A 14,257-nucleotide genomic window follows, 5' to 3' on the forward strand; every position below is an offset into this window, starting at 1 on the left:
TATGCAATCTTGGCGAACTTTATCCATATTCAGGGAAAAAGCATCTACTTTTGAGACAAGTACCTCTATATCCTGAGCAGTTTTCCTCATCGTCACATCCAGTTTCCTTATAGCCACAAGAAGTGTCTCCAAGATTACTGCAGGTTTTAACGCTGGGTGTCCAGCCTCGTTGATGTTCCCTTCACCTTGCAGCTCCTTCGGGAGTGAAGCTCCACCCAGAGCCAACTCCAGGGTCTCCTCTCCTGACCTCCTGGGGCTCGACTCCGAACTTTGCGATTCAGATGTAGGTGAAAGAGAGATATCCTGTTCTAAGGAGTTGAGCACTCATTCACTTGACTCCAATGCAGAACCCAACCTCCGAATGGCAGACCAAGGATTGGCTGCAGCTTGTTGTTGCAGAATCTGGGGTAACGTTGATTGAATTGGAGAGGATGAGAGTGCTGGTAGCATCACGAATCTCACTGTCCCCTTTCTTTTAGAGTGTGGCATTACAGGAAACTCCAAACAATGTTCCAAATGTAGCAAATAAAAAGGTAAGCCACTCTAAAACAGAAAATTCACTGGAGCGAGCAGAATGCCGTCAGGGTCTGTCTGCCATCTTGACTCCTCCTCCCCTAGTAAACCCTGGCACTCTTTATGTTAAGTTCACAGCAATACTCTCTAAGTTGCGCCACTGCTCTGCTGGCATGTCTGTATGGTCAGCCTATTATAAACAGTCCAAATGGCTTGGTTTTGGACATTTTTAACTTGGATGATTTTGTGTTTGAAAATAGCCACAAAATTTAACATCCTAAGGGCCAAAATGTATAAATAGGTCATTTTTGAAAAAAGATAGATGTCTAGCGGTTTCTGAAAATGGACATTTTTTACCTCCTGATTTTTGGACACACTTCTCAAGTAAAAAATGATTTGGTTCTTTGAGTTTTAGTAATTGTAAGAACTTGTTGTTTTAACTGTGTTTGCTCTTTGCCTCTCCCCAGAAGCTCCTGCACTAGGTGATTGCCTAGTCTGCCTAATGGTTAAGCCTGCCCTGCACATTTTCTCTAAAGTGGTTTTTCTTTCTACTTGAACCTGGTTATTTCATTGCAACCTACCACAGAATTGTCAGCGAACACATCAGGATTATTCTCATAGATGAATTTCTCCACTCGCTTCTGGCGTAGTTTGAACATTTTGGATCCTTTATTGTTGAGCAGTGACAGCTCCTCTAGCATGATATCCCTTGGGGTGCTAATCTTCTTTCCTAGATTCAGCTTGGACACCTCATATTCTCCTTCTCTGGAGGCTGCAAAACACAAGCATCATGCCTCAGAAAACATCTTACAAAGAAGGTACACATTAAAATAAACCCAAGTAAAAAAAGATAGCATGGATTAAATAAACTGAAGTCTTGTCCTCCAGAATATATTTTGTAAATCATTTATTATTTCATTAAAAAAATTCATTATAATAAACTAATTTGTTAGTTCCTAGCTTATGTTCAAACAATTTTAGTGATGACCATCAATAGGTACAAAGGAATAAACAACAGAACAGGATACAGAGCTACAGTCCCAACTCGTCAAAAGGACCCACAATCCAAAAACCATTGTCATCAAATACATTTAAATAACACAAGAATGCAAAACCACCTTTCCCCCCTCCTTAACCCCCCCTCAAAAAAAAGGATCCCTCCATAGCAATACCAACCCCCCCAGTACCCAACCCCACCCCCCAAAAAAACTGTCAGTGGCCAAAGCCTGTAAAGTCCAGAGAGGGCAGAGGAAGAGGATGAAGTGGGGAGATAGTACCTGCAGCTCCTAGCTTAGATGGCTGTGGGAAGACTGCACAAGCAACTGACCTACAAGTATATTCACTCTGCAGCTCCTCAGTAACTCTCCTCTCTCCACCCCCCCCCCCCCCCCCCCCCCCCCCGGCACGCCACCTATCAGGTAAGTCTCTCTTATCTGTACCCTTTTCCTCTAAAGCCAACTACAGACCCCCATCCCTTCTACACCGTATGCCTGAAACAAATTTCCTGCCTCTGTACGTCATGCTCCATCTCTGGCAGTATTCAAATCCAGACTCAAAGCCCACTTTTTTTTAAAGCTGCTTTCAATTCCAAACTCCAGCCCACCTGCTAAGCACCAACATGTCTTATCATTCCTTCTGTAATTCCCCAACCTGAGCACTGTATTGGCGCACCCTCTAGTCCAGTTTGTCTGTCATGACTTGATTACATGTTTTGATGTACAGCACTGCAACTCCACCAGCATTAAACTTTCATTTTATAAGTAGTAAATTATTAATTTGTCTATTACTTATACTATGGTTTTCAGATCTTGCCAAACCACCAGCTAAAGTATTCATAGGCTTTTTTGTAGCTTTTTATTTATTGGATTTTTTGTCATCATCAGACCTTAATAAATAATCTACTTAAAATGCTTTGTGCTCTGTGCAGCAACGGCGTTAAAAAACAAGATTAGGCTAATATAATAGTTCAATTGATGTACAGCACTGCATATGTTTAATAGCACAATAGAAACATTTAGTAGTAGTAGAAAGGGCATACCTTAGATTTAATAGTGTATTTTAGCCATGAGTCAAACAATTTTTGGTACAACTATACACCTGTACCTTGATCTGACCACTGCCTTTAAATAATTGAAAAGACAATTATATAAAGAAACAAAGTCCAAAGGTACTGTAGTTCACTATTTAAGGGAAAAGTGGAACCCACTGATTTCTGGAGCATGGTAGATAAATTATTCACAACTAATGAACAACAGGCAGCTGCTATTCTTAAAAATTGGAATTTAATAAGCACAGACATTTTAGATGAGATTAGGAAGTCGTATAAATGGTTAACAAATGATTTGTTACTATTTAAGCAAAAATGTAGAAGATTAGAAAAGGCATGATGAAAATCTCACACACCAGATAATAAAAACAAACCTAGGCACCAGCTCTGTGGTGCTAAAGCACCCCAATGTTTTTATAATATACTTTGTTAAATTTAAAGCTGAAATCTCCATGCTGCAGGGCAGCAAATGAAAGCAGGAAGAGTTTTTGTATCCCAGTTATTGCTCCCGCCTCCCTCTATTGGGATTGGCTGGAATATCTGACCAGTGGTCTACAAGAGGAAGAAATAATTGCTATTTCTGACTGATGGGCTCCAGGTGGGGAAAAAGCTGCTGTAACCTGCAGCTGCCAATGGGGAGATGAATATCATAAACTGCTTGTGAGACAGACATGAAAGAAGCCACTGCTTGCCCTGGATCAGTGGCATAAAATGCTGCTACTATTTGGGTTTTTGCCAGGTACTCATGACTTGGATTGGCCCCCGTGAAGACGCGATACTGAGCTAGATGGCCCATTGGGCCATCTAGGCTAGCCAGTTAGGCTATTCTTATGTTCTTATGAATGAAGACAGTCAGTTAACTTTATTGACATTGCAATTTGCAATTAAGGTAAAAAGAACAGAAAAGTAGAAGAGTGCTGTGAAAGGCTGGAGCTAGAAAGAAGTTGTAAGGGAGAGAGGGGCTAGGTGATGGAAACATGCTCTAGGAGTTGAACTGTGGGGAGGAAAATAAAGTTCTAGGAAGGGGTGAAGGGGATTGAAAGGTTTCTGACAGGAAGAGAGAATTCTGCTTTGAAGGGTTGGAAGAAGCAGAAAGTTGCCGAAAGGGGACAGAGACTGGGAATGCAGCTGTTGGACAGAAGTAGAGGGCTCTAGGAAAGGATGAGCCTCTTCAGAGGTGAGCCTCATCAGAGCAGGGATGCTGTATCAGCTGTCATCGGCACACGTGGAGGATCGTTCAGTCAGGGTAAATATTATTGCTTTTTTGGGCCTCCCATCTTGAGTTTAGGCTCCCTCAAAATGAACATCTCCCCTGCTGTAGCTAGTAGGGATCCCCAAGCCTCACCAACTGACGGCCACCTCCTCCCCTACAACTTCCCAAGTTCTGCAGCTGGCAGCAATATTGCACAGCTGCTGCCTTCCCTCTTTTCTGCCCCCCTCCCCCACACCATGGCTTTCATACGTGAAAGCAGTGGCAGCTTTAGGATATTGTCATTGGCTGCAAAGCTTGGAGATTTTAGGTTGTCAGACTGGAGGAAGATGTCTTCAGGTGGCAGGGCTTGGGGATCCCAAATAGCACTAGTATTTGTAAATTGCACTCAGGTGGGGAGAAACTTTGGTGCCCATCCACTAATTTTGAGCTCCAGTCACTCCCAAAGCTAACATATTCCAGTTAATAAATTCAAAATAAAACAATTTTTTCTACCTTCTTGTCTGGATATTTTGTTTTTCCATCATCTTGGTCCCAATTTCTCTTTCTGTTTTTGTCTATCTTCAACTAATTCTCTTTCCAGTGTCTGCTGTTGATTTTTTTCTCCTCTCTTGTTCCATTTCCTCCTTATGCTTGTCTCCAACGTATTGATTTTTCCCTTTCAGCTATTTTAACTTTTTCTTTTCTTTTTTGCCTCTGTCCGCTCAAATCTTTCCTTCTTTCTCACCCTCTTCTTTTTAAATGTTCAGCTACCTCTCAATTCTCCATCTTCTCTCAGTCCCTAGCGCTCCCATTTCCCATCTCACTCCTTTCCCAGCCTCCTATTTCTTTCTATCTACTCCCCATTATCACATTTCTACCACTGCTCTCTCACTCATCTTGTCATCTCTGTTTTGACCTCATCCACATGGCTCACCACTTTCAGAATCCCCTCCCTTTCTCCAGTGGTCAGGCTATAACTCCCTGTCCCTTTCTTTCCATCCCCTTTCTTAGCCCAGATCTCATCCCTCCTGCCCTCCCATGGGTCCATCTCTCCTCCTCTATCCCCATGGTCCAACATTTTGCTCCCTCTTTTCTGTTTTTCTTCTTCCCTCCCCGTTTGATGCTGAACAATGAAATGGAAGAAAAAAGAGAGATGCTGCATCTCTCTGCCTTCCATCCACAGGCCTAAAATTTCTCTCTACCGCCCTTCCATCCCCAGATCCAACTTCTCTCCCTTTCCAACTTCCCCCACCCTACCTCTCTCCATGCCTACCTGCCTCCCTCCCTCTGGTCCACTATTTCTCCTTCTCTCTTCCTAACAGTTCTCCCTTCAAGTATCTCTTTCCCTCTTCCTCCACATCACCCCAGCTCCAACTTCTATCCCTTCAGACCATTGCCCACCATCTCTCTCTCTCTGTCCTCTGGTTCTGGCTCCATAAGCTCTCCCCCCCCCCTCCGCCCAATCTGGCACTCCTTTTAATACCCCTCTGTACTTTATGTTTAAAAAAAAACAAAAAAAAAACAGTCCAGGATGCTTCCTTGGCCTAGCATGTTCTCTCCCTCCTCTCCGCGCCCATGCATCTCTACCTCACTCCTCTCCCACCACCATGTCCAGTAATTCTCTTTCTCTCTCACTCCTCTCTAGTTCTCCTCTTTCTTCATCTCTCCATGTGAACCATCTCTTTCCCTCTCTGACACCCAATTCTCCCTTACTGTTCCCTCCCTCCCTCCATTCTTCAATCCTATGGCTCATGCACCCTCCCTCCTTTCTTCATCATTTGTCCAAAGTTTGTGCTCCCTCCCTCTCGAGTCCCAACACGACCTTCTCCTTCCCTCCCTTCTGTGCCTCCCTCTGGCGGGTATTTACCTTCTGGCCGGCTCCCATGCTGCAATCGTTTTTCTGGTGAAAGCTATGGGTGGTGATGGCTGGCTCTTCACACGATCCGTGGCTGTGCTGGAAGCATTTATTTTATGGCTGTTGGCGATCTTCGCTTGTGCTGGAAGCATTCCCTTCCTTCTGTGCCTCCCAGCAAGTATTTATTTTCTGGCCGGCTCCCTTGCTGCAGTTGTCTGCGGGCGGCGGCGGCTCCTCGCGTGCAATTCACGGCTGATTCAGAAGCCTTCTCTCTGACTTTGTCAGAGGGAACGCTTCTGACACAGCCGTGAATCATGCAGGAGGAGTCGCCGGCGCCGGTGGACAACTGCAGCAAGGGAGCCGGCCAGAAAACTACCCGCCGGAGGGAGGCACAAAAGGGAGGGAGGGAGAAGCTGGGCCGTACAAAACTCCTTGTTGGGCCGCGGGTTGGACATCCCTGCTGTAAGTATTACACCTTCCTTATCAATTAAACTAATCATTGTTTCAAACAGTTTACAAATTATAAACAGAAAGATACTGGGAAATATAATAGTTAGTTTAATTGATAAGGAAGGTGTAACACTTACAGGAATGGGGATGTGTTTGTCTGAAGAAAAAGTACTGATTGAAGATCTTGTTTGCTGAGACTGTTTGCCCTAAAGGGAGAGGGGCAGCAATAAGCAGCCATGTCTTCCTTGAACTGTGTTTGGGTTACAAAACGAAAAGGGGAAAATTTATTAAAGAACTTATGTCTGTTTGAACCCCATTTTGAACTTGAAAGGAGGAAAAGTTAAGAATTTGTTTGAAGTTTATTCCTTTGTTTTGGGACTTTCCAGTAAAGCAGAGCTCAGTACTAAGATACTGCTTGCTTAAGGAAACCAGAGACAAAATAAAACCCCAAAACAATTTGCGACACGGACTTTAAGAGGGCACAGATAAAGAAAGACTTATGATAACCGCTCTTTTGCTAAATTCAAGCACTGGGAACATAACATAACATCGTACTTAAAAACAACATAACCGTAAGTTCTACGCGGTTAACAAAAGATTAATAATAACATAACCTAGGGATCATTTAGCTTAATTCGCCAGATACTTTGAAAAAAGATAAGTTTTCAATTGAGTTCTAAAGTGTTTATAAGAACAAGCACTACGCAACAATGGTCGAAATTCCCTATCATAGAAAGCAGCCTGAAATGCTAATGTATAGTCCAAAGATTTCTTACTCTTACATCCTTGAGCCGATGAAAAATTAAACAAAACGGGTGATCCTCTTCTATATTTATAGGATGCTATAAGGAATCTATTGGTCATATAGATTGGAGCAATACCATACACAACTTTGTAACAGAGATAACCCAACTTAAACAAAACACGAAAAAGTTACCATCTAGACAGGAGCCTGGATGATGGAACTACAATATTATGGAATTTGGTAAAAATCCAGTGGGAAGGAGAATGGGTGAGAATGAACTTTTTCTTCCAGCCCTGTTTGAGTTATAGACTGTATCTTGTGTTTTGGTGAATGGAAACCTGTTGACAAGCCAAGTCTATATGATTTATTTGTGGTGAAGCCCAAAAAGAGGATAATGCTTTACATGAGGGAAGTGGAATAAACATTATCATACATTTAAATCCTGGTGGTCTGTTGACTTCTACTTTGAGAGCTGCTTGTGGAACTATGGAGGAATTTCTCCATAGACAGCAGGACAGAAGTCACTTTTGATTTTAATACCACATACAGTACTTCTAGCTGTGGATGTTATCAGTCCACTGGAAATTATAAGTACCACTCACTCAGGACCACTTGAAGGCACTACCTAAATCCCAATGTAGCCTAGGCAGCCACTTAGTAAGTGACAATATATACCAGTCCTTACACCTGGTCTATGGCATCGTAAATCTTGATGTCTAAGTGTGATATTTATATTGTGGTTTGAGTACTCTGAGCACCTAAACAATTTTTGAATTTTAGACAAATTTATGAGCCTTAGCCCCACCACTCCACAGCCTCAAAATACTTTCATCACGGCGAGCTTTATGTGGTTATTTCCTCATTGGCTCATTCATAACATCATAACATCATAGAATGAAACAGGCAGTTTGATCGAAGAGGATCAACCATAGTCCTTGTTTCGGCACTATGCCTTCCTCAGGAGTCTGATACACACACACTACTACTGAGAGAGAACACACTGACTGCACAAAATGAAATCATGGTGCATGATTTTTTGCTAATTTGTATTCTATAAAAGGTCATTTACTGGGTATGTGACCGCTTAGCCCATATGAACGACTAGAATACTACCTCTTCTGCATCTTCCTACTACTTAAAATTAGGCTGCTACTTATTGAATTATCCCTTTAGGAGGGAATTCTATAAAAGATTCTCAAAATTTGGCACCGAAGAGTGCTAAGAACTCTTCTATAAAGGAAGTGTACCCTTTAGTGCTTGACTTGGATTGTACCTGCTAAAAAGCAGGTTTAAATGCCAGCAGCAACTTAGGCATGCATCGAAAGAATTCTGTAATTCCTTGTGCAACTTTTTGAAATGCCCCCAGCAAGCCCCTGGTCACACCCCCTTTCAGATATGTGCTATGTGAGTTTGGCACTGAGCCTTATAGAATAGTGTGCAATCAGTTGTGCACGCAAATTCTAATTGATGCCAATTAACTACAATAATTGGTTGTTAGTGCCCAATTATTGTTGTTAGTGCCCAATTGGTTGTTAGTGCCCAAATAGTGAAAGGCTCATTGATCAATTGTGTGTGCAACTGGGCACATGCCCGAAATTCAAAGGTTAGTGTGACAAAGTGCAAATCTGATGAACACAGAGAAAAATAATCCCAATTACAGGATTAATAATGCTGAGTTCTATGTGAGGAATTATCACCCGAGGAAAAGATCTAGGCCTCAATAGTGGCATTTCTATAAATACTTCCAAAGTTACGTGCCAAGATGCAGTACCAAAACGCTGAGCGCAAATTCCATAATAATATTTGGGTGACCAGTTTCTGTTATTGGAACACTAGTGTATTTGGAGGACAAGGATCCAAAAAGGATGTAGAAGCAATCACTATCTCTAAAATAACAGAAAAGGGAAAATTAAATTGAGCCTAAGAATTAAAAGTAGCCACAAGATTCTGCTCCTTTTTAACTGGCACAGAATCCTCTCACTATAGGAAAACAAGGTGCCTGGTCACAATCATGTCCTGTTCCTCCAAGCACATATCCACAAAGCTAAAAGGAAAATGTTGACATAACAGGGCCACCAAGATCTATTTTCTTAAGATGTTTTACCCATCTTTTCAATACATAAGAACATAAGAAGCGCCATCTCCGGATTAGACCTTCGGTCCATCAAGTCCGGCGATCCGCACACACGGAAGCCCTGCCAGGTGTATACCTGGCGTAATTTTTAGTCACCCATATCCTTCTATGCCTTTCGTAGGGAGATGTGCATCTAGTTTGCTTTTGAATCCTAGGACGGTCGATTCCGCAATAACCTCCTCTGGGAGAGCATTCCAGGTGTCAACCACTCTCTGCGTGAAGCAGAACTTCCTGATATTTGTCCTGAACTTGTCCTGAACCCCTCTGATTTTGGAAATAGAACAGAGTTCAGCTTGAAAGAGATGAATTCATTAAGGTTTTAACACAGAATATATCTGGGATGGTGATTTATTTGATACTAATATATTTCAGCTAAGCATTCATTCTTATGGACATTTTGTTGTTTAATGTAACGATATGGAGAGGTGGGTGTTAGTGGTGTTGTATTATGCTGGATGGCCTAGGGTTGCCAGATTTCCTGTTAAAGAGGACACCTAATCCTGCTCCGTTCCACCCCAGCTCTGCCCTGACCCCAGCAGAACCTCTGGTCTCCTTCCCCGAGGTCTGGAGGGCCTCTGCACATGCGCGGACGTCGACGCAACAATGTCACACAAATGTGCAGAGGGCCTCCAGAAGCGGCCCCGAGCTCGGGGATTTCCAAAACCTGGACAAACTGCCAGATTTTGGAAATCCCTCTAGGCACCCAGACAGTCCTCTAAAAAGAGGACTAGAGTGTGAGACAGTACAAGAAATATTCTTATTATTTAATATCTTTATGAAACTGCTTGCAAGACTCCTTTGAAGTCTGGGCATGACAGGGTTCATAGAGAATGACATGGTGACAAAATTCATCACCGTTCCCGTCCCCGTGGATAACCACGGGAAATAAACCCTGTTATTGTCTAGTGTCTATTTCAACCTCAGTCCTTCTACACCAGCATTCTTCAAAGCAAAGCTTGCGGGTCAGTGGTTGTGGCCATTCATACTCTGATTCTTATGTGAGCCAAGGATAATGAAGCCATTGTGACATCACTGATGTGATTGGCTCTTAGGCACTGGTGGAATGAGGCATTATGACATCACAATATCTGCTCTGGATACCAAAGACTGTCATTCTGTAGTGTCTATCTCAACTTCAATCCTTCTACACCAGCATTCTTCAAAGCAAAGCTTGTGGGTCAGTGGTTGTGGCCATTCATACTCTGATTCTTCCCTCTTTCCTTAAAGAATGACATGAAGATGATTTCCCCCGGTTTTCCGAGGGGACGGGGACGGTGATGAATTTTGTCACCGTGTCATTCTCTAATACTGATGATATGTAGGCAACAGCCCAAAAACAGCAGGAAATGATATGTACTTTAAATGCTTCTGCTGCTGCCAGTCCAGCAGGAGGCCCAGGTGCTGGCAGCTGGCTCAAAGATTTGGAGTCCTGCTGCCTTTCCAAAAGGTTGTGTTTGGTGCAGAATACTCCATCCTAGAACATTTTCTAGCTAGTGAGAAAGCTTTGCTCAGAAATTAGGTAAAAATATTTATTCCTTCTGGCAATCTTTCAGTTCCTTAGCATTATCCAGAAACACAGATGTACAGGTTTTAATTACCTTCTGTTCTGCTATTTTATTCATAAACTCAGTGGTATTCTTCCAATATTTAGAAATTGTCCTTTCAGGATCAGATACAGTGGAGAATAAAGAGTGGAAAAAGGTGAGCCAGTCAATATTGTATAACTGGATTTTATTTATTATTTATTTGGATTTTTAACCACCTTTCTGAAGAGATTCACCCAAGGTGGTGTACAGCAAGTACAGTTCAACATAAATTTTGTTAACAGCATAACAGTAGTAAAAAGACCAAATATAAATAAATACAGTGAGATTGTTGGTGCAGGCATTGGTACTATCTATATTGGACTACTGTAATATTGTTTACTTGGGCGCACCAAAGAATGTTGTGAGAAAACTGAGAATAGTGCAGAATACAGCTGTCTGCCTGATATTTGGGCTGAAGAAAAGTGATCATATCAGCCCTTATTATCGATTATTACACTGATTGCCAGTGGAAACACGAGTAATGTTTAAATTCGCATGTCTCTGTTTCAAGTTGGTTTGGGGGTTGGCCCCTACCTACCTGTTATCTCATTTCGTGCTATAGAACCCCGTGAGGGTAACCAGGAATTGTAACTTATTTGCAAACCTGAAGATTTTAGACTGCAAAGTTAGGTCTTTTTTTAGGTAGGATGCTTGCATTTCAAGCAAGTAAACAACAGTCCTGGTTGGGTAACTATATTAGCAGAGCCATGTTATCTTACGGCGCCTTCCGTAAAGAAATTAAGACAGTATTATTTGATAAATTTATCTCTTAATTCGATGTTTTTATTCTTAACATAATTTTACTGCATTAATTTAAATTTTTATTGTCTTTTTAGTTAATATGCTATATTCTCATTTTAATATTTTGTACTTCGCTGATTGTCCAGTTTTTCTCTCTTGTGTAAACCACCTAGAATTCTTTTGATTGTGGCGGTATACAAAAAAAAAAAAAAGTAAAGTAAAGTAAAAAGTAAACTCAATCAGCAAATTGAAACTTAATAATAGGACTACCATGAAACAGTTGCAAAAATATAACAGCTCTGAAATATAAATGCCAGCATACTAGTTATAAAACAACTACTGTGTTTCCCCGAAAATAAGACCAGGTCTTATATTAATTTTGGCTCTAAAAATCAGATTAGGGCTTATTTTCGGGGGATGTCTTATTTTTTTTCATGTACAACAATCATCTCTCCTTTCCTATCCTCCACTCCAATTCTTCCTTTTTCCTTTCTTCCCCTCCCCCCCATGTGCAGCATCTTCCTATCCTTCCCCCTGTTCCTATCCTATCCCCCTGTTCAGCAGAACCCCACCGACCCTCCTACCTTGAGACTGACATACCGTTCCTCAGAGGCCTCCAAAAACAGCAGCGGTGGCGCTCTGAACTATTTGCTTCACAGCCTTCCCCACCGGGGCCTTCCCTCTGCCGCATCACTGAAGCGGCAGAGGGAAGGCCCCGGCGGGGAAGATCACGAAGCAGCCCATTCAGAGCGCCACCGCCGCTGCTGCTTTAAGAGTCCTTGGAGCAGCATTTTTCTATCCCTCCCTTCCATCCCCCTGTGCAGCAGAACCCCACCGACTCTCCTACCGTGAGATCACACAGTTAAACAAAATATAGGTTCAGTGTATGTAGCAAGTTAGTCCTGGTGCAGAATGAGTGCACAGTCAATCACCCTATGTATTAAAGGCTTGGGAGAGGAGCCAGGCTTTCACCTGCTTCCTGAAGTAGAGTCTGGAATTAGATATAGGCTCTCTGGGAGTGTTGCAAATAATTCAGAACTCAGTGACCAATAGTAGTAGTAAATTGATTTTGGAGAAAGGAAAATCTAAACATGCAACTCTGCTATTGAAGCTGCTTCATTTGGCTATCTGTGATGTACTGTATTCAATATAAAATTCTGGTACTCATCTACCAGACATTGAATAAGGTGGCTCCATTGTATGTACAACAAGCAATAAAACTGTATATTCTGATGTGTTGCTTTAGATCTGTCAGTTAGAGGCAGGTTTCTGTACCAACACCAAATACAATCTGCTATGCAGAGACATCCACATGTGCTTTCTCTACTGTGGGCCCAGCACTGTGGAATAGACTCCCGGAACTTATTCGTTTTTGTCCAACACTGTTACAATTTAACAGCCCCCCCTTTTAAGTGACTTGCCCAGGGTCACAAGGAACAGTGCTAGGCTTGAACCTGCAACCTCAGAGTGCTGAGGTTACAGCCCTAACCACTAGGCCACTCCTGTACCCGTGAGATACTGTAGAGTGGTAGAAAGGATAGATAGTCTATCTCTTTAAGTTAGACTCAGAATGTGCAGTCATAACTTTATATAGACAAGCTAGCTGTTTAAAGTTAGAACTGCTATTTCTGCATTCAGACTTAAAAAGACAAGTTATATGGACAGCAACTGAATATTGCAGCAATCCATATAACTTTTGCTTCAGCTCCACAGGAATGCCTCAGCCCCTACTCAAATTATATGAATATATTGACTCATATGCCCAAAATGTATTCATTTATTTTCAGCTGATGTTCAAATAAAAGAACTTTAGGCAACCAGCAGCCAAAGCTGAGCATATAAATACTTTTGACTATCAACCCCTAAGTCTATTGGAATCAGGAAAGGGCACACAATGTGGGAAAAATTACCCAGGTGGTTACAGGTGGTAATGATTTTGGCAGCTGCATGGTTCCAGTTCATCTGGAAGTAAAAAGGAATGGAAGACAACTGCAGGTTCAATAAAAATATCTTTAATTCTATGTTTGCATTCTTTTAAAAAATCATGCTTCCAATTTAGCATTCAGTTTAGCTATTATACATTCTTATCTCGTTACCTTATTATATTGGAAGTAAGAATTCACCCAATACTGAAAAAAAAAAATGTTTGTGATGGTATTTACCGTGGCCTTATTATATCAATTTTATTGTTTGTGGAACCCATAATTAGTACTATTATAACATTTTCTATTTTTCTTACTGTTTCTGTAGGTTTCCTTCTTAATGGAAAATGATGTCTGACCTAAGATGCCATTAAGGGGCTCATTTTCAAAAAAGATAGACATCCAAAAGACAGTATACACCAGCACTTGGATATCTTACTAGTTAAAACGTCCATAAAAACATAAGAATAGTCTTACTGGGTCAGACCAATGGTCCATCTAGCCCAGTATCCCATCTTCACAGAGGCCAATCCAAGTCACAAGTACCTGGTAAAACCCAAATAGTAGCAGCAGTCCATGCCACCAATCCAGGACAACCATGGTATTTTCCTCCAGGAACTTGTCCAAACCTTTTTTTTAAAACTAGCTATATTAACTGCTCTTACAACATCCTCTGGCAATGCCCTCCAGAGCTTAACTATTCTCTGAGTGAAAAAATATTTCCTCCCATTGGTTCCTCCCATTGATTACTCTGTAACTTAATTGAGTGTCTTGATGCAGTAAAATATCAATCCACTTGTACCGGTTCTACACCACTCAGGATTTTGTAGACTTCAATCATATCTGCCCTCAGCTGTCTCTTTTCCAAGCTGAAGAACCCTGGCCTTTTTATTCTTTTCTCATTTGGTATCCTTATCTCAAGAAAGATATAGCAGCAGTAGAAAAGGTTCAAAGAAGAGCGACCAAGATGATAAAGGGGATGGAACTCCTCTCATATGAGGAAAGACTCAAAATGGAATTTTGCTACTCCTTGAGTTTTGGTCAGGTATTAGGGGCCTGGATTTGCCACTGT

The 14,257-nt window shown here is 41.7% G+C and overlaps 1 protein-coding gene across 1 annotated transcript in view; it reads right to left on the reverse strand.

Moving 5' to 3' along the window:
• The window catches only part of MYOZ1 (myozenin 1), an 82,727-nt gene that overhangs the window by 38,614 nt on the left and 29,856 nt on the right, over positions 1–14,257 (reverse strand). The window contains exon 3 of the mRNA XM_033940047.1: positions 1,095–1,285. Coding sequence (XP_033795938.1) covers positions 1,095–1,285 — 191 coding nt within the window. The remainder of the gene's footprint in view (positions 1–1,094; positions 1,286–14,257) is intronic.

Source organism: Geotrypetes seraphini, chromosome 4 (genome assembly GCF_902459505.1).
Source record: "Geotrypetes seraphini chromosome 4, aGeoSer1.1, whole genome shotgun sequence".
In the NCBI taxonomy this organism is placed as follows: Eukaryota; Metazoa; Chordata; class Amphibia; order Gymnophiona; family Dermophiidae; genus Geotrypetes; species Geotrypetes seraphini.